At 42.1% G+C, this 24,670-nt stretch overlaps 1 protein-coding gene across 2 annotated transcripts in view; it reads right to left on the bottom strand.

The window, feature by feature from the left end:
• Positions 1–24,670, bottom strand: part of PRDM15 (PR/SET domain 15) — a 166,575-nt gene that overhangs the window by 80,021 nt on the left and 61,884 nt on the right. For both annotated transcript variants that reach the window (XM_056797057.1, XM_056797056.1), the window contains exons 6-7: positions 11,418–11,642; positions 8,835–8,976 (exon numbers count right to left, since the gene is read on the bottom strand). In XM_056797057.1, coding sequence (XP_056653035.1) covers positions 8,835–8,976; positions 11,418–11,642 — 367 coding nt within the window. The remainder of the gene's footprint in view (positions 1–8,834; positions 8,977–11,417; positions 11,643–24,670) is intronic.

Raw genomic sequence — 24,670 nt, 5'->3', positions numbered from 1 at the left:
ACCATATTAACAAGCAAACCAACAAAAATCACATGATTATCTCAACAGATGCAGAAAAAGCCTTTGACAAATACAACACTCATTCCTATTGAAAACACTAGAAAGCATAGGAATAGATGGACCTTTCCTAAAAATAATAAACAGTATATATCAAAAATCATCAGTATATATCATCTGCAATGGGGATAAACTCAAAGCCTTCCCAATAAGGTCAGGAGTGAAACAAGGATGCCCATTATCACCTCTATTATTTGATAGTGTACTTGAAATACTAGCAGTAGCAATGAGAGAAGAAAAAGAAATTGAAGGTATTAAAATTGGCAAGAAGGAGACCAAGCTATCATTCTTTGCTGATGATGGTCTACCTAAAGAATCCTAGAGAATCAACCAAAAAGCTAGTGGAAATGATCAACAACTTTAGCAAAGTTGCAGGATACAAAATAACCCCACATAAGTCATCAGCATTTCTATATATCTCTGACCCATTTCAGCAGCAGGAATTAGAAAGAGAAATCCCATTTAAAGTTACTGAGTACTTAGGAATCTATCTGCCGAGACAAACACAGGAACTATATGAACACAACTACAAAACACTCTCCACACAACTAAAACTAGACTTGAGCAATTGGGAAAACATTAACTGCTCATGGGTAGAATGAGCTAACATAATAAAAATGACCATCCTATCCAAACTTATATATCTATTTAGTGCCATAGCCACTGAACTACCAAAAAACATTTTTACTGAATTAGAAAAAACCATAACAAAGTTCATTTGGAAGAACAAAAGACCAAGGCTATCCAGGGAAATCATGAAAAAAAAATGTGAAGGAAGGAGGCCTTGCAGTCTCAGATCTCAAGCTATACTATGAAGCAGTGGTCATCAAAACAATTTGGTACTGGCTAGGAGACAGAAAGGAGGATCAGTGGAATAGACTTGGATTAAGTGACCTCAGCAAGACAGTCTATGATAAGCCCAAAGATCCCAGATTTGGGGACCAAAACCCACTATTTGATAAAAACTGCTGGGAAAATTGGAAGACAATGTGGGAGAGATTAGGTTTGGATCAACATCTCACACCCTACACCAAGATAAACTCAGAATGGGTGAATGACCTGAATATAAAGAAGAAAACTATAAGAAAATTAGGCAAACACAGAATAGTATACTTGTCAGATCTTTGGGTAAGGAAAGACTTTAAAACCATGCAAGAACTAGAAAAAAATCACAAAATGTAAAATCAATAATTTGGATTACATCAAATTAAAAAGTTTTTGTACAAACAAAAGCAATGCAACCAAAATTAGAAGGGAAGGAACAAATTGGGAAACAATCTTCATTACAAAAACCCCTGTCAAAGGTCTAATTACTCAAATTTACAAAGAGCTAAATCAATTGTACAAAAAATCAAGCCATTCTCCAACTGATAAATGGGCAAGGGACACGAATAGGCAGTTTTCAGTTAATGAAATCAAAACTATTAATAAGCAGATGAAAAAGTGTTCTAAATCTCTTATAATCAGAGAGATGCAAATCAAAACAACTCTGAGGTATCACCTCACACCTAGCAGGTTGGCTAACATGACAGCAATGGAAAATAATGAATGCTGGAGGGTGTGTGGCAAAGTTGGGACATTAATGCATTGCTGTGGAGTTGTGAATGGATCCAACCATTCTGGAGGGCAATTTGGAACTATGCCCAAAGGGCGACAAAAGACTGTCTGCCCTTTGATCCAGCCATAGCACTGCTGGGTTTGTACCCCAAAGAGATAATAAGGAAAAATACCTGTACAAGAATATTCATAGCTGCGCTCTTGTGGTGCCCAAAAATTGGAAAATGAGGGGATGCCCTTCGATTGGGGAATGGCTGAACACATTGTGGTATATGTTGGTGATGGAGTACTATTGTGCTCAAAGGAATAATAAAGTGGAGAAGTTCCATGGAGACTGAAACAACCTCCAGGAAGTGATGCAGAGCGAGAGGAGCAGAACCAGGAGAACATTGTACACAGAGACTGATACACTGTGGCACAATCTAATGTAACTTACTTCTCCATTAGTGGCAATGGGGTGACCCTGAACAACCCGGAGGGATCTAAGAGAAAAAACACTATCCACATTCAGAGGAAAAACTGTGGGAGTAGAAACACAGAAGAAAAACAATGGCTTGGTCACATGGGTCGAGGGGGTATGGTTGGGGGGGGGGTGTAAACTCTAAATGATCATCTTAGTGCAAACATCAACAGCATGGAAATAGGTTCTGATCAAGGACACATGTACTACCCAGTGGAATTGTGTGTCAGCTATGGGAAGGGTGGGGGAAGGGGAGGGAGGGAAATAATATGATTCTTGTAACCTAGAAATAATGTTCTAAATTGACTAAATAAATTAATTTAGATATTAAAAAAGATGATGCTATATTAACTAAATTTCCTTTGAAAACAGAACTACAAAGTTGTAGAAATAGTAAACTTGTATTTCAAGAAGGTATTTTACAGCATTTCACTGCTGCCTTATGGAAGAATTGGAGAAATGTAGGCTCAGTGACAAGCATAATTAGATGAAGAACTGTTTTGAATTATCAGACCCAAACAACAGGATTAATAAAGTAATTTCAATGTAGGGAGAGATATTTTATAGAATATTCTGAGTATTTCACTTGGTCCTATTCTGTTCAATTCAAGATACACATCAGGATACTGAAATAGATGGAATCCTAATCAAATTTCAATTTAAAATTGGGAGTTATAATAGACATATTGGCTGACAGTCAGGATCTTCCTTTCCTTCAAAACCTATTTCTCTACTTCCATTCTTTGGGCTTACATACTCTTTTAATTTACTTATGTTTAAGCCTTCAGTTATCTATCTTTTTTCTCTGTCTTTATGTCCAATCAATTTCCAAGTCCTATTGGCTCGGGATCTAAAAACAAAGAGGATAGAATGATGGCCTGAATCTAATAATGTGAAATGAAGAGGGATAGTAGAAACAGGGACACTCACTCATTGCAGGGAGAATTGCAAACTGGTGATATCCAATGTCACTACTCTGAAAAAGTTACAAAAATCTTCACACCTTTTAAGAGTTATTAGAAAGGAAAGAAAGTTATCTTTTCATAGAGATGCTTACTTCTAGTTCTTAAAAAGCTAGAACCAACCTAAATATACAAGACTATGGGAATATGCAAATAAATTGTGGTATAATTATAGAATATATTATCATACAATTACAATGAAGAAGGAGGAGCCTGACTCACTCTTTCTGGACACCTTCATCATGGGCCTCTTTCTTTCATATTCCTTTCATGTATTAACTATCGCTGAGATTTGGTTCTCCTGTGACCGGTGATCCCTGGATATCTTTTCCAACACTGCCTATACATAATACGTTATTCATGGAGGGGCAGTTGGAATACTCTCTGCTTGTCCCTGTCATTTCAGGTTGTTCCTTGATCTCCATCAGTAAGCAAACATTCTTCCTTTGAGGTATAGTAAAATACAATTTTCTCTTCCACTATAATAAACTGAAGTATGTGAACTCTCCACCAGGTCATTCTATCTTTCTCTCACAGTTCAGTAGCCGTTTCATTATTTTTCTCTCCTTTCCTATTGTTTTTCAGTTGTTTCCAGTTGTGAGACCTCATCATGACCCCACTGGGGCCTTGATGACAGATACTGGAGAGTTTGCCATTTACTTCTCCAGCTCACTTTACAGATGAAGAACTGGAGGCAAACAGGGTTAAGTGACTTGCCTGGAGTCACATAGTATATAAGTATGTGAGGGTGGATTTGACTCAGATCTTCCTGACTCCAGGCCCAGGACTCTATCCACTATGTCATTGCTTTCATATTAGGGGGCTTTAATATCCTCAATGTTCCCTTAAACCCCCTAACTTCCCAAATCCTAACTCCTTAAGTCATATGCCTTCCTCCTTCCCTTCATTATAGCCACAAGCATGATCACACACCAGATCTCGCTATTCCCTACAAGTGAAGTCAAAGCAGGGTATGGTCTGAGAAAGACAATCTCCATATGAGAGCCATTTCGCCTCACGGTCCCGATTTTGTCCTGTCTTTTCTGCCTATTCTTCTTGTGCCAAATGTTTGTGTGAATTACTCCTGAACCCTCCACTACTACTGGCAACCTGATGAATGCAGCTACTAGTCCCACAACAATGTAGCCTGGTACTTTAACTACAAAGTCATTTTTTTCAACATGAGTCCTTTCATTCTTTCCTAATTGAGTCCCTATCTCACTCCACACAGAAATCCAAAATTCTTCCTTTCTCAAGTCTTCTTCTCTTGCAATTGAGGACAATGTCTATTGCGTTATGGAATAAAACAGAGGCCTTTTAACTTGAGCTCTTTCTCTTCATCTCAAAAGCCCTTGATGTCATTCCCTGTTTTTTCCCTTTTGCATTCAGTCTTTAACAAAAAGGAGGTATTTCCCCTCATTAATAGTAAACCAAGCAAGTATACTTGATACCATCACCTTCTTTTTCCAGCAGCCTTTATCCTTAATCATTTTCTCTCTTGAATCTTGAATCTGCAATCCCTTTTTATCAACTCATTCACTCCCTGTCATGCTCAAATATGCTCATTCCTCTATCCTTAAAAAAATTAAACCAAAACAAAACCCTCAGGAGACATCACTTTTCGCTATCCTTTTATCTCTCTCCTTCCAGGCCAAAGACCTTTAAAAAGCTGTCTATACTTTCTGCCCCTATTTTCTCTGCTCTCACTTACTCCTCAACTCTTTGCAACCTGGCTTCCAATTTCATTGAACTGGGTCTGCTCTTACTACAATTATCATTTCTTCACTGCAAAAGCTGATGGACTTTTCTTTTCAGTCATTATCCTTTTTGACTGATCTGCTGTAAATTATAGTTTACCACTCTCCTTCTTGATACACCTCTTGTATTTCCCTCTTTCTCTTATCTCTTTTTCAGTCTCTTTTGCTGTCTCATTATCCATAGCATGCCTCCAAACTATAAGTTATGTATATCTTTAAGAGATCCCTCAAGATTCTATTTTGGGCCCCTTTCTCTTTTCCCTCCAAATTCTTCCTTAGTAACTTCATTAGCTCAGATTACTATAGAAGATATCCTGGTCTGACTCCTTTTTTAAGTTTCAGTTCAACATCATCAATTGCCTATTGGACATTCTGAATATGATATCCAGGAAACATATTAAAACTCAATCTGCCCCCAAATGAAAACATTATTTTTTCCTCTAAATGTTCCTCTCTTCCAAAATTCCATATTTCTGTTAAAGGTACCACCATCCTTCTAATGTTTCAAGTTTATTACCTCAGCATTTTGAAGGACTCCCCTCAACCTTCCTATGAATTTTAGATTTACTCTACCCTGCTTAGTCTTTAGAATTTTAGCAACCAGGAATGTATACACCCCCACTTAAGGATCGAGTGTTGGGGAAGAAGGCCTATAACCAGCATGTGCTAGCAAGTGACAAATCAGAAACAACTGACTGGCCCCCTGGACTGTCCTAAGCCAAGCTTAAGCTACCATTGGTACATGTTAGACACAGGAAGTGATGTAAAGAACTGCCTATATATTTCACATCATTTCCTGTGATCACTCTCTCAGCGGCATTGGGAGCTCTGGGCAGCATTTTGGCTTGCTTGAGGCATTTGGCTCTGTACTGTGGTTTAGGTTTAGGTTTAGGCACTTCCCTGAGTGCCCTTGGTGAGTGGTAAGACTGATTCCTCCTTTCCTTGACCTCCTGAAAAGAACAATCCTCCTAGGAGGCCCTTCATCTCGGAGGAGGCTTTGTGGCTGGAAGCCGAGCTAGATTTAATCTTTTGAGAAGGCCCCTTGGCTGAGGCCTCTATACTCCCTTTGACTTACTCCAAGCTGGAGAAAATCTCCTATCCTTACCTTCTCCTTCTTTTTAATTTCTTCCTTCTATTGTAATTAAACCACCATCAAAATCCCAAACTGACTTGAGTATTTTACTGGGATTGAATTTAAATCCCTGGTGACCACTAATATAATACATTCAGTCATCAACCCTAATTTTACCCTTAACAGTCCTCATCTCACATATCCAACCACTTTGCCAAATCTTACTATTTCTACATTCAAACATCTCTCACAACTTCCCCTTCTCTCCCTTTATAAAGATACCAACTTAGTCCTGGTCCATCACATAATGATAATAATAATGATAGTAACAGTTAACATGTATACAGTGTTTTAAAAGTTTGCAACTGCTTTACAACTATTATCTCATTTTATCCTTATAACAAATGTGCAAGGTAGGAGCTATTATTATCCCAATTTAGAAGTTAAGAAACTGAGGTAGTAAATGACTTACTTAGGGTCACATAGCTAATAATTGTTAGAGCCTGGATTTGAATTCATGTCTTCCTAACTCCAGGTCCATCACTTTATTCACTACACTCATGACTGTAAGGATAATTTAGGGTTGCGACCTAATTTAAATTAATTTGGTCGCCAGAGAAAATCCCAAATAAAATACCCAAGTCAATTTGGAAATTAATAGTGATTTTAATTAATATAGAGGGAAGGAATTAAGGAGAAGAGAGATAAAGAGGGTATAGGATTTCTCCCGCCTGGTCTGTGCCAGGGGAAGTTCAAAGACCCATGAGGTCTTTGAAGAAGATTAGAGCTTTTTCTAGGAGGATAGTGTTTGGAAGGTAAAGGAGAAAAAAATTAGCCTAAACTACAAGAGAGCTCAGAGAAAATGCCTCACCTGAACTAGGCTACTAAGCTTCTCCCAGTATAGAATCAAGGAAAACTCACCGCCAAACCCAGACAATAGCTGCCACCATGCCAAGTAGTGAAAATGCTCAGCAAGTTGCCTCCTGAGTCACCTCTCTGCGGGAAGAGCCCGGAGAGAGGAAGTGATGTGAAATATATAGATGGTTTTTACATCACTTTCCTGCATCTCACATATACTAATGGTAGCTTAAGCTTGACTTAGGTCAGCCCAGGGGTCTGTCAGTTGTTTCTGATTTGTCACTTGCTAGCACATGTCTGTCATAGGCCATCCTCCTCAACACTTAATCCTTAAGTATGGGTGTAGACATTCCTGATTTTGTTAGACTAAGTAGGGTGGAGTAATTTAAAGTTCACATTTCTTGCCTAGATTATTGCCTAATCCTCCTAATTGGTCTTCCTGCCCAAACTCTCCCCACTCCAATCAATCCATGAGAGTGTTGCCAAAATTAGTTTCCTTAATTGTTAGTTGACCATATCACTTTCTAACTCAATAACTCTAGTGATTTTGTAATACATTTGTGATCAAACAAAAACGTCCATGTTTAGCTTTTTTAAGTACTGCAAATCTGAACCCAGTCCATCAGTGCAAACTTAGTTGTTCCAATCTGTTATTTTTCTCTCCAATTCTTTCTTCTATAACTCTTGCTTCTCCAACAGAAAAGGCTGTTGCAATCCAGGCAGAATTAATTGAAAAATAGCATTCAGAATGAGGAAAATAACGTAATCATATAGTTGCTGGAGTATAGATTCAAAGCTTGAAGAGACTTTGGAGGTTATTGAATTCAGTGTCCTTATTCAATAAATAAGGAATCCAAGTATTAAAGATATAAAGTAGCTTGACTAGGATAATAAAAAGTCATAATAGTGGAGGGGTTAGAACCCAGGTTTTTTTGACCCTCATTTAGTGTTCTTTGAACTATGCCATGCTGCCATTCCTATGTTATCTTTGGTCAGATCAGTCATTAGGGACTGACCCAACTGTGAGTTCATACATTTTTTTAAGACACAGTGACAAATTGGAATGTATTCTGAGGCTGGAAACGATGATGGAGAAAGCACAGAGGAAGCCCAATTCATGAGTACTAGTTGGAAGACCGTGAGATATTTACTTTGAAGGAGAGAAGGTGGTTTGAGAGGTATGCAGAAAAAATAGGATAAATGTTTTCAGTTATTTGGAGCAATTTCTCGTTCAAAAGGGAATGAATCTCCTCTTTATGGCCCCAGGGGATAGAACTAGAATTAGAAGGATGGTGCAGAGAGACAACTTTAGAGTCAATGCGAAGGAAAACATTTCCTAGCAATCAGAGCCGTCCCATTTGGCTTGGGAGGTAATAAACCCCCTTGGATGTCGATTTATGACTGTGCAGAGTATTATTGTTATGGAGAAGCTGAAGTTGAGGTTTCTAACAGCTGAGCGAATTCTGTGATTCTGAGATGGGGATGGACCAGGGGTAAATGTTTGCACATACTTAAATGTAGAAGGCAAACAGAGGAAGAGAAGGAAGCAGAGAGAATGAAGAAGGAACACGCAAAGAGGGAGAAAGAACCATGAGAATGTAAGTGCATAAAGGGAAGGAACAGAGAGGACATATTAAGAGAGAAGATAGTGGTTAATAGTGTAAAATGGCAACAGAAAGTCACCGAGAATGTGTGCAAAGGCCTTTGAATACGTGAAGGAGAAAGTCGCTGATTACTTCAGAAAGGGTAGTTTTACGACAGAAGAAAGAATGTGGGAGGTTCAAGAACAAAGGCTTAGTGAGACAATCAAGGCACGTAATGCAGAGTGTTTTCAAGGACTTTAACAATGAAAGGAAGAGAGCTGGAATCATAGTCTGAGTAGCCAAATGGCCAAGAGCAGGGTTTGGTGGCCCAAGGAGATGTAAGCCTTTTTGTCACACATCACACATTACACAATTTAACCCGCCATAATAGTTAATAAAATCGGACCATTTTCATTAGGTCAGTTCGAAGACTACTCCTAGTTTATAAAAGGAATTCGAGTCCTTCTGATTTGGTATCTTCTTCTGTGAGCAATGATGGAACAAAAAGGTTAATAATATATGACTTACTTTGGGATTTTACTTTCGCTGTTATCTTTTGTGGTGCTTGGTGGCAGCTTTCCTAAAACAAGTTCCATAATCCGCTCCTCTGTAGTTGCGCTAAGGTCTTCATCAGGCGGGATTTCTGTTATAATTTCAGCCACTTGATCTACTGTTGGGGGAGAGGCGGGGAGGAAGGAAGAAATACAGACAAAAGAGAAATTACTGGGAAAAAATCCTTGTTGAACGACTTGACAACATATCTGCCACAAAAGAACAAATATTCAAGAAAACACTGAAATCATGCGATAACTAGAAGAAGTTTGGATTAAAGACAAAACCCAAGGGCAAATCGGGGTCGTCTGGCAGAATCCTGCTGGTCTAATATGCAGTGAAGCAAGATGCAGGCCGGGCGGTCCCTCCACAAGTCACCTGCTCAGGATGGCCATAACGAAGGAGAGCCCTGAAACGCTGACACAGCGTCTTCCTTCTAACAACTCGTAAAATAAGTCACGTGATTGTCAGCACGCTCACGTTTAAACATCAGACATCTGAGACTCAGTCACGGGTTTCCTGCAATCAGGAGGCTCGTAAATATCAGAAATCTGAGACTCAGTCACGGGTTTCCCGCAATCAGGAGGCTCGTAAATATTAGAAATCTGAGACTCAGTCACGGGTTTCCGGCCAGGATGCTCGTAAATATCAGAAATCTGAGACTCAGACACGGGTTTCCCGCGATCAGGTGGCTCATAAATATCAGAAATCTGAGACTCAGTCATGGGTTTCCCGGGATCAGGAGGCTCGTAAATATCAGAAATCTGAGACTCAGTCACAGGTTTCCCGCAGCCAGGATGCTCGTAAATATCAGAAATCTGAGACTCAGTCACGGGTTTCCCGCAGCCAGGATGCTCGTAAAAATCAGAAATCTGAGACTCAGTCATGGGTTTCCCGCAGCCAGGATGCTCGTAAAAATCAGAAATCTGAGACTCAGTCACGGGTTTCCCGCAATCAGGAGGCTCGTAAATATCAGAAATCTGAGACTCAGTCACGGGTTTCCCGCAATCAGGAGGCTCGTAAATATCAGAAATCTGAGACTCAGTCACGGGTTTCCCGCAATCAGGAGGCTCGTAAATATCAGAAATCTGAGACTCAGTCACGGGTTTCCGGCCAGGATGCTCGTAAATATCAGAAATCTGAGACTCAGTCATGGGTTTCCCGCGATCAGGTGGCTCGTAAAAATCAGAAATCTGAGACTCAGTCACGGGTTTCCTGCAATCAGGAGGCTCGTAAATATCAGAAATCTGAGACTCAGTCACGGGTTTCCCGCAATCAGGAGGCTCGTAAATATCAGAAATCTGAGACTCAGTCATGGGTTTCCCGCAATCAGGAAGCTCGTAAATATTAGAAATCTGAGACTCAGACACGGGTTTCCCGCAATCAGTATGCTCGTAAATATTAGAAATCTGAGACCCAGACATGGGTTTCCGGCCAGGATGCTCGTAAATATCAGACATCTGAGACTCAGTCACGAGTTTCCTGTGATCAGGATGCTCCCGGGGCCGTCCTTCATGGAGGCCCTCCCACGTCCAATTCAGCCTCTCAGTCATGCTGCGCTCCCAGAAGAGGATGCTCCATTTTACATCTTTAGGATGAACCAGAAGCCTGGGAACAAGGGCAGAAAGAGTCGGAACCCTCCTCTCATGGCTACGAGGGAGAAGCTTCGAATGCAGACAGCCCTCAAAGCCTTCATTCTGAATTCCGCATTCAGACAACTGAAGGCTGCTGGCCAGGGATGTTCAAAGGGGCTAAGCCGTGGCTGTGCAGACCGGCTGAGATCGGCCTGCAAACGTCACTTCACGCGTGTGAGCTCCCCAGTCACACTAGGGAATGACCAAGCACTATAGAATCGTGGCATCATGGGTCAGACATTCAGTGGGAGTAAACTGTATCCTGCTCTTCCTCCTTGGCCAGATATGAGTCAACTACAAAGCAGGACAGACAAGGGCAAGGTCAGAGGCCCAGGGAGCGTGCAAGCTGGGCGGTCTGCTTGGAGGCAGCGCCCAGGAGGAACATGCTAGGAAATGCTTGGGTGGGAAAGTTCAGGGAATGGGAAATTGGTGTGAAGCAGAAGCAGCTTATTTGGTCACCGGGCCACCACTGTCTCCAGGGAGGTCAGGGATGCGGCCAGCGGTGGAATCGGACGGACTACCACTAAAACATGTTTTCCCTGGCTCAGACTGGTTCCTGCATAGGACGCTGGCGTGCACGAGGGAAGGAGTACAGCCTCGGTGTCCGCAGAGATGGTGCCACACATGCCTGCCTCTGACTGAGCTCAAGGGCAAAGAGAAGCCGTCTAAAGGGAGCCCAACATGGCCTCGCCGGTGGCTGCAGGGATTCCTGTCAACAGAGCACTGGACGGGACTTAGATTCACAGAAGAGAGGCTCGGCGCGACCCGTGACGGCAGTGTGTCCCTGCCCCAGCCTCTGCCATGGCGCCAAGCACACGTTTCGGACGCGGCACTACAGAGAGCCCGGCAGAGGCAGACGCGGCACGTCGCTGAGGACGCCGCTTCTTCTCTGCCTGTCTCTGACCCCGAGCCTCGGCCTCCTCACCTGCCGCCTCCTTCTCCTCGGCGATGATGACAGGCTGCTCGCCTTTGGCGCTCCTGCACTTCTTGCCTCTGCGGGGCTTCCTCTTGGGCTCTCGGCTGCCACTGCCGCTCTCACACACCGCAGGGGCGTCCTTGGGAGGCGCCTCGACTTCCTTCTCTGGAGAGCCTTCCTTGTGGCTGCCTGGAGGCAGGCCTCTGACGTGCTCCAGGGCACCCAAAGCGTGTTCTGCAAAGAGAAACCGAGCGACACTGGTCTGAGTGGAGTCATTGTCTACGTGAGACGCCAAGCGCCATCCCAGCGGGACCCCCTCCCCCAGGCGGCCCCTGCCCAGGGAGGACTGCAAGGCAGGCCCTGCGCTCAGGGCGGAGCTGGTGACTGACGAGAGCTCCCCACTCATCTCCCCGTCCTGGATCTGACGCTAAGACTCACCGCCCCAAAGGCCTCTGTCAGAGCTGGTAAAGGGAGGGCCAGCGTCTCTCGTGAGACTGTCACAGACCACGGGATCACGTCTAAAGCACGCAAGGCAGATCCTCCTCCGGGCCAAGCCCTAGAGAGCGTCCAGGACTTCCTGGACTTGGACGCGAGCTCTCGAGGGCCGTCTCTGCCGGCCCAGAGAAGAGGCCGCCTCGCCTCCTCTGCTGGGCCGCTCGTCCTTGGCTGCTTCAAGTCGTTCACTCACGAAACGCTTAAAGAACTGCTTTTCTCGTTTTAAATTGGATCCATTATTTGGGTGATTTAAGACATTCTTGTATGAGATACAATTTGGTCATAATGAACGATTTCTTAACTTCTCGCTACAGGTCTGACAGGACGTCTCTGCTTGGAACTGAGGCTGACTCGGGATACTGACCGACGGTTCTCTTTCTTGGCTTCGTCCTTCCTTTAGACGTCAGGAAAATACGTGTCTTGGAAGGAGTCACCCGCAGGCACTCTCCACTTCTGGGGACGCTCGGTGGGGTCAAGGCGTTTGGCGAAAAGGAGACGTTCGAGAGGACTCTGCTGGGCATCGATCGGTCAGCGCCAGGAGGCCATCTTCTAGGCACTCCTTTGTCAGCAGCTGGCTCAGACTCTGGACGACTGAAGGTCCTCATTTGTAGATTATTTTATACTCTATTGTTTATATTATTTATATCCTGTTCATTTCAGTATTTGAATTTGAAAGGAACCTTCAATTTCCTTCGTGTTCTCCCTTTGGTTAACACGGTAGCATAGTAGGTTTTGATCATTATTTCTTCTTTTTTTTTTTAAATTTTACCTTTTTCATTGATTCACTTTTCTGAAATCTTTTTAATCAACTTTGCTAAAGGTTTCTCAATCTCATTAGTATTTTTCAAGGAATAAGCCTGCAGTTTTGCTAATAACTTTTTTTTAAACCCTCACCTTCCGTCTTAGAATCAATACTGTGTATTGGCTCCAAGGCAGAAGAGTGGTCAGGGCTAGGCCATGGGGGTCAAGGGACTTGTCTAGGGTCACGCAGCTGGGAAGTGTCTGAGGCCAGATTTGAACCCAGGACCTCCCATCTCTAGGCTTGGCTCTCCATCCAATGAGCACCCAGCTGCCCCCTTGTTAATACCTTCTGAAGAGCTTATTTCCAATTTATCTCTTTCTTCTAATTTTCAATATCACCTGTTTTGGGCTTATTTTAGGTTGTATGTTGATTTTTCATTTTTTAACTGTGTATTCCAGTAATTCTCTTCTTTTCTGCTTTGTCCGTGCGTGCTTTTAAAGAGATATTGCTTTTCCCTAACTCCTTACGCGGCATCCATTGTTGTTTTATCTTTCCCATAATTTGTAATTACTTGTAAGCTGCTCGTTACTTAGGGTTTCGTGATTCCTCCATTGAGGTCTGGGTACTGTCTTGTGCTCTCTAAACTGATGATTTTTAGCATGTCGTGGTCTATACAAGATGTCATCCCTGTTTCTCCTCTTTAAATCCGCGATCCGTCTGTGCCTTCACATGGGGCATTTCTGCACATGTCTCATCCGATAAAGCCTTCACTTTTTAATTGAAAATGCGCCAAGAAATGAAGATTGCACCACGTTCTCTCGGCGAAAGGAGGGTGATACATTTAGGATAGAAGCGGACGACTGCACAACGGTTTAAGAACCCATATCATAAGCCAGGAAGTTCTAGATTAGAGTCTGGCCTCAGACACTTCCCGGCTGGGGGACCCTGGGCAAGTCACTTACCTCCACTGCCTAGTCCTTACTGCTCTTCTGCCTCGGAGCCAATCCACAGTGGTGATTCTGAGACAGAAGGTGAGGGCCTTATGGGCATATGTTTCTATATGCAAACACACACAACAACCCCCCAAAGGGAACTGTGGGATTATGCGCACAGGTTAGGGCACATAGGAGACCAGACCGATTCCTTACAAATGACCCCGTAATTTCTAAAAAGGGACCAGAAAGGGAATGACAAATAAAACTGAAAGCACTATAGAGACCTCTATTTGACCAAGTCGGTACAAAAACACTACCACAGTCAGAAATATGGGGCAGAGTCAGGATAGAGTCGGTAAAGGCTAACGTGCCAAATAACTCCATCACAGCAAGGGACAAGAGAGGGACCATACTGAGTGTGGGCCCCCAAAGGCCTCGTCCGAGGAAGGCAAGGTCCCAAGACAGCGTCCAAGAAGCCATTCCCACACAAGCATCCAAGTTCTCTAGTCCGGAACCCCAGCATAAAGACGGCACCAGCAAAAAAGTAGAAATAATGAACGCATCCTTATTGACTACAGTATATTATAAATTACACTCAACAAAGGGCCATTGAAGAAAGAATTAAATATCAATTTGAAACCAAATAATCTAATCCTTAAGAATTGGGAGGTCAAAGAATAAATCATGGAAACAGCAATTCTGGAAAGCAAATTGGAATTATCAACCCAAAGTCACCAACCAGGAGTTTTAATTTTTTTTCCCTATCTTCAAACATTATCTTTCTGCCCTTTGGCAGTCTGGAGAAGCTAGAACACTTCTCAGGAAAAAAAAAATTAATGCATGCATAGAAATGCACAAAATAAAAAGGAAACTAAATATATTAAAATATAGTTATCTGTCTGTCAGTCAACAAATTCAAGGACTCACAGAGAACTCAATCAATCAGTAAACATTTGTTAAATACCTATTACGTGCCCGCACTGGGGACACAAATAAGAGAAAGAAAGAAAATCCCTAGCCTCAAGGAGCTTACAATATAATCAGGGAGATAACACGTAAGCAAATATATACAAAGTAAACCATATATTGTAAACCTTAAAATTTCTTAGACTTATAAATGTTAGAAATTTCACCATTGGGAAATTTCATACTTGGAAAATTTCTTACTGATAGTCTATTGGAATGTGAACCCCATTGGCATGGGAGGTTCCTCCTCCTCCCTTCTTAAGATTACTTTAGGACAGAAACCCTTTGCTGAACAATGGAAAGGACTTCACATTCCAATACACTATCAGTAAGAAATTTTCCAAGTATGAAATTTCCCAATGGTGAAATTTCCAACATTTATAAGTCTAAGGAATTTTAAGGTTTACAATATAGGATAAATAGGAAATAACTCACAGAAGAAAGGCACTGGAATGGAATAGTTGGAAAAGACTTCAGTAAAAGGAAGGATTATAGCTGAGACTTCAAGGAAGCAAAGGTCAACAGTCCTAGCAGAGGAGGAAGAGCATTCTAGGCATGGGTCGGTCCAAGACAATTTCCAGAGCTGAGGATGGAGTATCTCATACGTGAGACAGAAAGGAGGCCAGTGTCACTGGACTGAAGATTCAGTGTCAAGGAGAAAGGTGTAAGCCTGGAAAAGTACAAGGGGCATGACTTTGAATGCAATTTATATTTGATTCTGAAGGCCGTAGACGGCCGCTGGAATTTACCAAGTGGGGTGATGGGAAGACCAGACGTGTCCTTTAGAAAAATCACCGTAGTGGATGAATGGAGGATGGATAAGAATGGGGAAAGAGGAAGACAGGCAGCCACACAGCAGAATGATGAGGGACTGCACTATGGTGGTGGCAATGTTGGAGAGAAGGAGGCTTACTCAAAAGATGTTGCAAAGGTGAAATTCAGAGGTCTTGGCACCATATTGGAAGGGACCACACAGGGGATCCATGTCAATCAATCAGTCAACATTTTAAAGCACTGTGCTAAGAGTGAGGGAAAATAAAAGGGGCTAGAGATAGTCCTTGCCCTCAAGCTCCATTTTAGCTCGAAAATGGAATGTTCCAAGGTATCCTCCAGCATTAGCCTTATGTGCTCCAAGAACTCTTTCACCTATCACATTCTGTGCTGGGATGCCAATGATAGGCTCTAATCAAACATTGGTTGTTCAGGGAATCTTTCTGGGTAACAGAAACAATAGCAATTGCATTTCAGGTCATGGTTCCTTCTTCTACAACACACTACCTAGACAAGGAAATGTTCTGACTAGGCTCGTTACATTTAAAGTGATTCTTCAGTCAGTACACTAGCCTGATTTCCTGATTTCTCCTCAATTCAGTAGTACCTGAGCACCGCATAGAAGCTAATCATGGCTCCTCCCACTCTCAGATATGTTTTAGGGAACATTTGACTAGAACACGGAGGGCCATAGTAGAGGAGTCAAAGAAAAGACGAAACCTAAAAACCCGGAATATATTCAATTTCCATGCCATTGCCAAATCCTAAATAAGGCATAAGGGACCCCCGAGGTTATCAAAGCCAAATCCTACAGAATCTCTGAGAAGAACATCACCTACAACATATCTCACATTAGACAACAACTTTTGTTTAATACGGCTTGTGATTGGGGTGCTCAAGCTCTCCTAAGGGAGGCCATTCGCTTATTTTTGCATTATTTCTTTTATTTTTTTTATATACATTTTCATTGTTTTAACAGTGCCCACATTTTCCTCTAAATTGTTTTCTCCCCTATACCCACCCGAATAGCCAGCCCATAAAAAAGAAAATTTGTAAAAGAGGAAAAAACTTCAAAAATGAATAGTTCATTGAAAACATTCGGCAAAGGGTGCCATCTTGCATATCCATGGACTGGGGAGAGGAACTATCACATCTTTTCTTCAGGACCAAGCTCATTTTTCGTACGTTTCAGCATTCATTTTTAATTGTTTTAGCACTTAGATAAATATACATGGGATAAACAAAACGTTCTTAGCTATGCAAATAACAAATCTAAACTCTATGGAGTTAAAGTCTGATGCAAATTTCTTCTTGATACTGACTAGAATTCAATGTTAAGGAAGTCATTAAGTCCACTTCAATTTAAAATTCAATTTCAAATCAATTTAAGAATTTTGGGTCTCTCAGTAGCATGAATAACTCTGTCCCTCAAACGTTTATGGAAGAAAAAAGGCTCTTAGTTTCTAGACATCCTCTCATGCCCTAGAGATGAGATACTCAAAAATTCCATGAACTCCCATCTTTCTCCAGAATCCATCTAATCAGTATGATTTAATCACAATGCAGTTCCAAGCTCAGTTCTGTATTCGAATCATTCAGCTGTGCATGGTCGAGAACAAAACAAGTAAAGAGCCATATTGAAATGTTTGACTTCTAATTCTACATCTCTCTACACTATCAATTAGTGTTACGGAAAGATTATTATTTTATACAAGAAACAAAAATGAGTAAAAAGCATGACAGATCTGGGTAAATAACAAGAGATCAAAATGACGAGTTCCACAAGGCCCGTTTCAGGGATTAATCCCGTTTCTGAAGGGAATAGGTAATCATAGACATTCTATTTCTTAAAATGAAGGAAGCGTGCAGCTAAGTAGCAGGTCTCCCGCGCTCTCCTATGGCTCTCCCCGTCGCTTTTTCTGCCTCTCTCAAATCAGAGAAGTCGCAGCGCCCTTGTTCCCATTCTGTTTGGAGTCACCCTCGCACGCGGCCCTGCTCAACAACGAATGGAGGCCGAGAACCGAGTTTGACATCCACTGCGGAGATGTTTGCTTAGACTGTGAAGGCTTTTCTCTCTCGGAGCCCAAGAAACGCACTTTGAATCGTGGCATTTCCAGCATCGTAATAAGGGTAGCAAAATTCTGTCTCGAGACCAACATTTCCTGTGAGTGCTGCGGCAGAGGAATGAAGACTCAAAGTCGCTCAAGAGGAAGGGAAAGAGGGACGGCTCCAATGACGACTCGCACACGCGTGCATCCAAGAGGTCAAGACGGACCGCGTAACCTCCAGAAGACGTGAGCAGGGACACTGAAAACAACCGACATTTGGGACCCAGAAAGGAGGAGGAACAGGGGGAACGATGAGCCAGGAAGGCTGCAAATCTGCCCATGGGAAAGCCATGAGGTCAGGGAAATCACCAGTCCCTCCAAGTAGAACAGGAAGCGACAGGCCATAGTCAGCGATCCCTGGGAGGGAACATCACCCACGGCCCTGTGCAGGAAGTTACAAGCCGCGCCACTTGGCTCTACAGTCTTGGCCATGTTAAGAACAGAGGACACAAAAGAATGAGAAAGACAGCCTTTGCTTTCAGGAAGTTCAGACGGACGGGGAGAAAACAGGAAAACTGCACAACACAGGCAGGATACACTGGGGACAATCCATGGGGAGTCAGCATTGGCATAGAGGGAGGACAGAACTGACTTCAAAAGGAGTAAATCGTCTTTCTGGAACTAAACATAGCAGTACTAACAGCGATGAAGGAAACGGTAGGTTTGGAGGCATTTTTTCTGGCGGCCAATGACGTCCTATTCACACCAGTGGCCTCACCAGTCAGGAGCTGCGGTTCCTGGAAGACAGTAGAACACGCTTTCCGTGTCCACGGGAACACGGATGTCTGCAGTGCGGGCTACGGGCCCCCCAAGCGAGCAGAAGCCACACACGGCGCAGCTCGTGAACGGGCGCCGTGTGATGTGCAACACCTGCACCCCCCACGAGGGAAATTCTAGAGCAAGAAGTCAAAGTCGAATGGACTGAAGTTTGTCCACTTCATATGTGCAGCCAGTCCAGGATGTTGAGAGGCAACCTCTGGGCCTCCCTTTGTAGTGTCTGTCCGAGTGACACGGAGCAGGCTGGGGGCACGTCTAAAGCCCGCCTGCTACCCCTGAAAAGGACTGATCTTCAGCCAGCCAATGGACCACTTCCTGGTTTATCTGCTGTAAGATGGCTGCAGGTGGGGACTTGGCAAGATTCGAGGCCCTTCTTTGTCCTATTCCATTCCAAGCACAGGAATCTGAGAAAAAGTGTGTGTGTGTGTGTGTGTGTGTGTGTGTGTGTGTGTGTGTGTGTGTGTGTGTGGCAGAGACAGACAGAGAGACAGACGGACAGAGAGACAGAAGACAGACGGACAGAGAGAAGACAGACGGACAGAGAGACAGACAGACAGAAGACAGACGGACAGAGAGACAGACAGACAGACAGAGAGACCCTTCCTATACACATGCCATGCTTTCTGCTCTACTTGTCAGAATGACAGGCATGTTTTAGGTCTTGGCACTGTAAGAAATACTTGTGCCTGATCTCACATACCAGCTGCTGACCTTATCACTAATAAACATTATATAATGGACCCCATTATTAAGTGTAGTACTACTGGCACTGGTTTCAATTAGGATGGGTTTTTACAGCATCCTTAATATATTGACATCGTGGAAGAGAAAACAGATCAGGGAAAATGAAAGGGATGTCCAAATGAAATACTTAGTGGCAACGGTAAACGGACTAGGGTACAAACTGGCATTACTAAAACAACTTACTAAGACCAATAATGTGGGAACAAAACAGCATTAACCAAACTTGAATAGGACTGGAACATGCTTCTTTCCACTGCATGAAGTCCCAGTACCCACAGAGGATAGACAGCTCTTTAGTTTAAAACAGATATCAAGAGTTTTAAAAAGACAACACCCTTGTTTGAGGAAGAGTCTGTTGCAGTGACCCACAAATTTGAGAAAATAATCCAACAGCATGATACAGACTACCTGGATGTGGAGGTCATGCTAGATGAATTACTGACCAAAAGAGAAAAGGCAAAAATTGTGTCAGAAACAACAGCATGGCTTGAATGTCCCCCTCAATGAGACATGAATAAACTCTTCCTACATAGTATGAGGCATTGATAAAAGCAAAAGTGGTTTTACTTGAGACCATGAAAAAGCATTCTAATAGAGTTGGGGTCTGGACCAAATTTGAGTGGGTTAGACAGGAAGCTGGGGAAAGGCCCTCAATGTTCATGGAAAGGCATATTGACCTAGATGAACGATATTTGTCTTTGGACATATTCAATGATGGGGATGTTAAACATCTACACAGACAATTTGTACAAAATTCCTGCAAGGTGGTCAGGCAGTACTTCCAATACACTGTACAGAATGGTCAGAATTGACTTTTGATGAAATCAAGAGTGTGGCTACCTATATATTTCAAGGGGACAAAGATGGGCAGGAATTTGAACATGATGAAATAATAGAGGACCTCAGGCAGGAAATTAAAGATCTAAAATTGCAACTGAAGAAGGAAAAACAGGACAAAACTATCATGGCTCCAATGAAGAAATGTAGGCAGCAAAGACAACATAATGGCCAACAGAGGAGTGCTAGCAATCAGGGACCTAGATGTTACTAATGTGGAAAATTTGGACACTTCATGAGAGAATGCAGGTCCTGGAGGTAGATAAACAGGCAAAACAGCTTCTTCTGAAATAGATTCAGGGGCAATGGCAATTCATATAGGGGAAACAGAGTTTATGGCAGGAGATACTATGGTAACTGTTATCAGAGATTTAGAGGTTATGGGCTCCCAAATGCATTCCAATATAAATTCCAAGACAGGAGGGGTTATCCATCTGACTATGAGGATGGATGGTCTGCACAAGTGGAAGACATGGAAACAATGCAAACGTATATTAAGAATTGTGCTAGGCCTAAGTACTCCCAGTGGTCAGTGGTAACTTGAAGCAGGACTCACAGAAGGGGACACATGGGGAAAGTGCATTATGAACATTTTACTGGGGAAGAGGACTAGGTAATGAAGAAGACAATAAGGAGATGGAAGTAAAGGACATAGAAGTTGAAGAAATATTAGATGTAGAAGACAGAGAAGTACATATTGAAGTGAATAAATTGGGGAATGAAGGACAGGAAGATGAGTTTAGGTTTCCTGATTCAACTATAATGAGTCCTGTTATTCTGGTCCATATCCCATCTCGAAGCACAGAATGCCATGTGACCCTGAAAGTGGGAAATGCACTGTATGACCATCTTTTGGACATAGGAGCCTCTAAATCAGTATTAAAGAAGTCATCTGATAGGTGTGGGATCTATGCAGGTTGTGAGAATCTCAGGGAACCATTATTAGTGAAAAAGTTATTACCCTGTATGGTGTCCCTTAGTCCTTTGAGCATAGAGCATTCCTGCCTGCTCATGCCAAATTCACTGGCGAACCTTCTAGGCAGAAATCTGTTGTGCAAACTCAGGGCTACCATCATCTGCATACCAGAAAGGAACATTTCTCTACAGCTACCAGAAAAATCTTTGGAGCTTTTTCCTGTTTTTGGAAAGTCTAGATCCTGAAATCGAGAAGCCATAAATATGAGATCCCCACAGATATTCCAGAAGGGCTATATGGGTCATGTCATCTATGGACATGGGCCTACTTAAGTCAGTAATGCCTATGCATGTCCAAACCAAAAATGGTCCAGCTCCATGTATCCCACAGTACCCACTGCCAAAGAAGCTGTAGAAAGAATAGCACCTGTCATCAAATCACTAATCAAACAAAAAATCATATTGCCCTGAATGTCTGAATATAATACCCCGATGCTATCAATTAAAAAGCCTAAATCAGATGAAAATATCAAACCAATCTATTGATTCATAGAAGATCTGAGGGCCATAAATAATCATGTAGTCAAATGGCATGCAATGCTAACGAGTTCAGCCACAATAATATCATCAGTTCCCAGGATTGCAAAATTTTTCATGGTCATAGATCTATTCTGTATTTTTTTCATCCCTATCCATGAGGATTCCCAAAAGATCTTTGCTTTCTCCTGAAGGTAGCTCAAAGATACTGTTAAAGTCCTTCGATTTTCTCCCAAAATTTTAACTGAGAACCCGGCTTTCATACATTTTAAAGAAAGCAGGTTAATTCATTTTGTTGATGATTTCCTGCTAGCCTCACCATCTGCCAAAGAGACAGTAAGCACCTTAAAAGGAGACAAAATTTCTAAGTTCAAGGTGCAGTGCTGTTTGCCAAGGTTGGAATATTTAGGCTTTATTCTAACTGAAGGGGCCAGGAATATCTCAGAAAAAAGAATAATACGCATTCAAAAGCTTACAGCACCAAATGCCGAAAATCAATTAAAAACAATATTGGAAGTGATGGGATTTTGCAGACAGTGGATACCAGGTTTTGGGGAACTGGTGAAACCATTAACAGAGCTTACAAAAGAGTGTAACAGAGCAAGCTAAAATTGACAAAGGAACAATTAGATTCAATTTCACAATTGAAGCATGCCATTCTCTTGGCACCAGCTCTGAGCATACAAGATTACAAGAAGCCATTCATTTTGTATGTCCATGAGAGAAAAGGTGTGTCCTCTGGGGTGCTTACCCAGGTTTTTGGTCCAGTGCAAAAACCTATTGCATGTTATTCTGCACAACTGAATCCAATAGCTGCAGGGGCTCCACCATGTCTGAGAGGTATGACAGCAATAGCTCTGTTAGTGACAAAGGTTAAAGACTTAGTTCTGGGGAAACCAATTACTATCATGTGTCTGCATGAAATTGAAGCTCTTTTGCTAAGGCATAACACTCAAGCCTTTTCAGACAAGAGGCTGGCTAGATATGAGCTAAAGATTTTAGAAAATGAAAATGTAACCCTAAAAAGATGTGGAAACTTGAGCCCTGTTACCTACCAACTTATGGAGAATAGCTGCATGAGTGTGCTAATGTGGTCCAAATAACTGAGAAAACAGGGACAATCTCTCTCTGACACCCCTGGAGCATCTAGACTTTATTCTTTTCATGGATGGATCCTCCTTTGTGAGAGATGGGGTACAGTACACAGGAGCAGCAGTGGTAACAGAGTTTGAGATAGTGTGGTTAGCAGCTTTACCAGCAAATCTCAGTGCCAAGACTACAGAGCTCATCACAGTCAAGCAAGTTTGTATCATAGCCAAAGACAAGAGTGTGACCATTTACACTGATTCTAAGTATGTGTTTGGAATCTGTCACTATGTTGGGAGTCTATGGTTGCAAAGAGGCTTCTTAACATGCTCTGGAAAAACAGTTGCCAATGCACAAATAATATGTGAAGTGCTATCTGCTTTACAGCTACCAGATAGCGATTGTGCACTGCAGAGTGCATACCAAAAACACAGATTCTGTTGCCTGGGGAAATGACAGAGTGGATGTGACTGCTAAATTTGTGGCAAGTAGCGGATCTGAACTATGCTTAATAACTAATAACTCCACAAGATCTGGCTACAGCATACAATGACAAATAAGTGCTGAAATGGAAACAAAATTACAGAGAACAGAGAACAAAAATTGTATTTGGATAGCTACATATGAAAAACCAATAATGGCAAGAGCTTTTTATAACCAGATCTGTCAGAGCATCCATAAACAGGATCATTTGGGTACACAGGAAATGACTGACACTGTAAAGAAATCTTGGATGGCGCCAGGCATAATAATAACAGTGTCTAGGATATGTTCTTCTTGCCAGACTTATCAGCAATTTAACCAAATCATGTTCAAACAAAAAGCTTTTGGAAGTAGACCTATAAGTTACTGTCCTTTTGAGCATATGCAGATCAATTATATAATTATGCCAAAAGCTGGGAACTATAGGTTCTCTCTAGTAACTGTAGATCAGCTAAAAAGATAGCCTGAAGCATTTCCTAGTAATAAGAACACAGCTAATTTTGTTGCTAAAGTATTATTGAAAGAGATGCCAAGATTTGGAGTTCCATCAAAAATTGATTCAGACCACGGATCCCACTTTACAGATTTGGTTTTACAACAAATCTACGCAAACTTAGGGATAATACCTAAATTCTATTTCCTGTACCATCCCCAAAGGTCTGGGCAAGCTGCACGGATAAACAGGGAAGTTAAAACTATGATAGGGAAGCTCTGTGCAGAGACTCATTTAAAGTGGCCAGAAATTCTACCTTTGGCTTGTTTTTTACATAATAATATGGCCCAAAAGTGATTTGCATGTGTCTCCATATGAAATGTTATTTGGCCATCCCCCACAACAAAGACCTTTAGCCAGCCCTATCTATACCTCCTTGCTTGGTGGAGATTTAAGTGTTGTAGAATACCTCACACAATTGCAGAACAAAATCAGAGAATTGCAAGAGCAGGGAACATTCGTACAGTCTGGACCAATAGACTTTCATTAGATGACTTGCATCCAGGTGACGTGTACATCAAAATTTTTACTAGGAATAGTGCCACTGAACCAGCATGGCTAGGACCTTTTGATATTACGCTCACAACACCTACAGCTGTAAAGGTTACTTGTAAAGATTTGTGGCTGCATTGCTCACATGTGAAGATTTCATCGGAAGCAGAGGTTGACATAAGTTGAAGTGGCTGCAGGTAAAGATGGTAAGAAGAGGAAGAGGACACCAAAAATCGACACAACACAACAACACAAAGATTAACAACAACACAACAGGGACAATTGCAACAACAATACATGGACAACAGACTGACTACTAACTAGGTTTCTAAAGAGAATGCAATGTTTGCAAAAAAAACACATTACAACAACATTGTAACACTCACAATCAAAGAAGAGAACAAATTAGCAACATTCTAGGAGGACACCAATCAACAAGAGATACTGACAACATACAATTTGCTGGCAGGCTAAAGCAGAATAAAGAACACAAACTACAGACGAACATTCCAAAGACAAAACACTGTGTTTTTCCATGATTTGCATGAAGGACAGGTTAGTATTTTAGGATATTTACAGCAATGGTGTGAAAGGGAATTCTTTGTTCTCTTTTCTGAGTTTACACTTATAAAAGGGAATTCTTTATTCCCTTTTGTCTATTTTAACACTTGGTTATACAATAACTTAAGTACCCCTACTTAGTACCTCAGTAGATTGTGAAGGCAGGATTAACTCTTCTTTGTCCACTTTTTGGATTGAACCAACAAAAGCTTGAACTAGATGGAGGAGTTAACAAGTCACTTACTACAATGGATGACAACACCAGAAATTTGTGAGTCCTATGATCAGAGTTAATACCTTCAGAGGCCATTGATAAGAGT

The sequence above is a fragment of the Monodelphis domestica genome, chromosome 4 (genome assembly GCF_027887165.1).
Source record: "Monodelphis domestica isolate mMonDom1 chromosome 4, mMonDom1.pri, whole genome shotgun sequence".
In the NCBI taxonomy this organism is placed as follows: domain Eukaryota; kingdom Metazoa; phylum Chordata; class Mammalia; order Didelphimorphia; family Didelphidae; genus Monodelphis; species Monodelphis domestica.
This window is presented reverse-complemented; position numbering and strand designations above follow the sequence as displayed.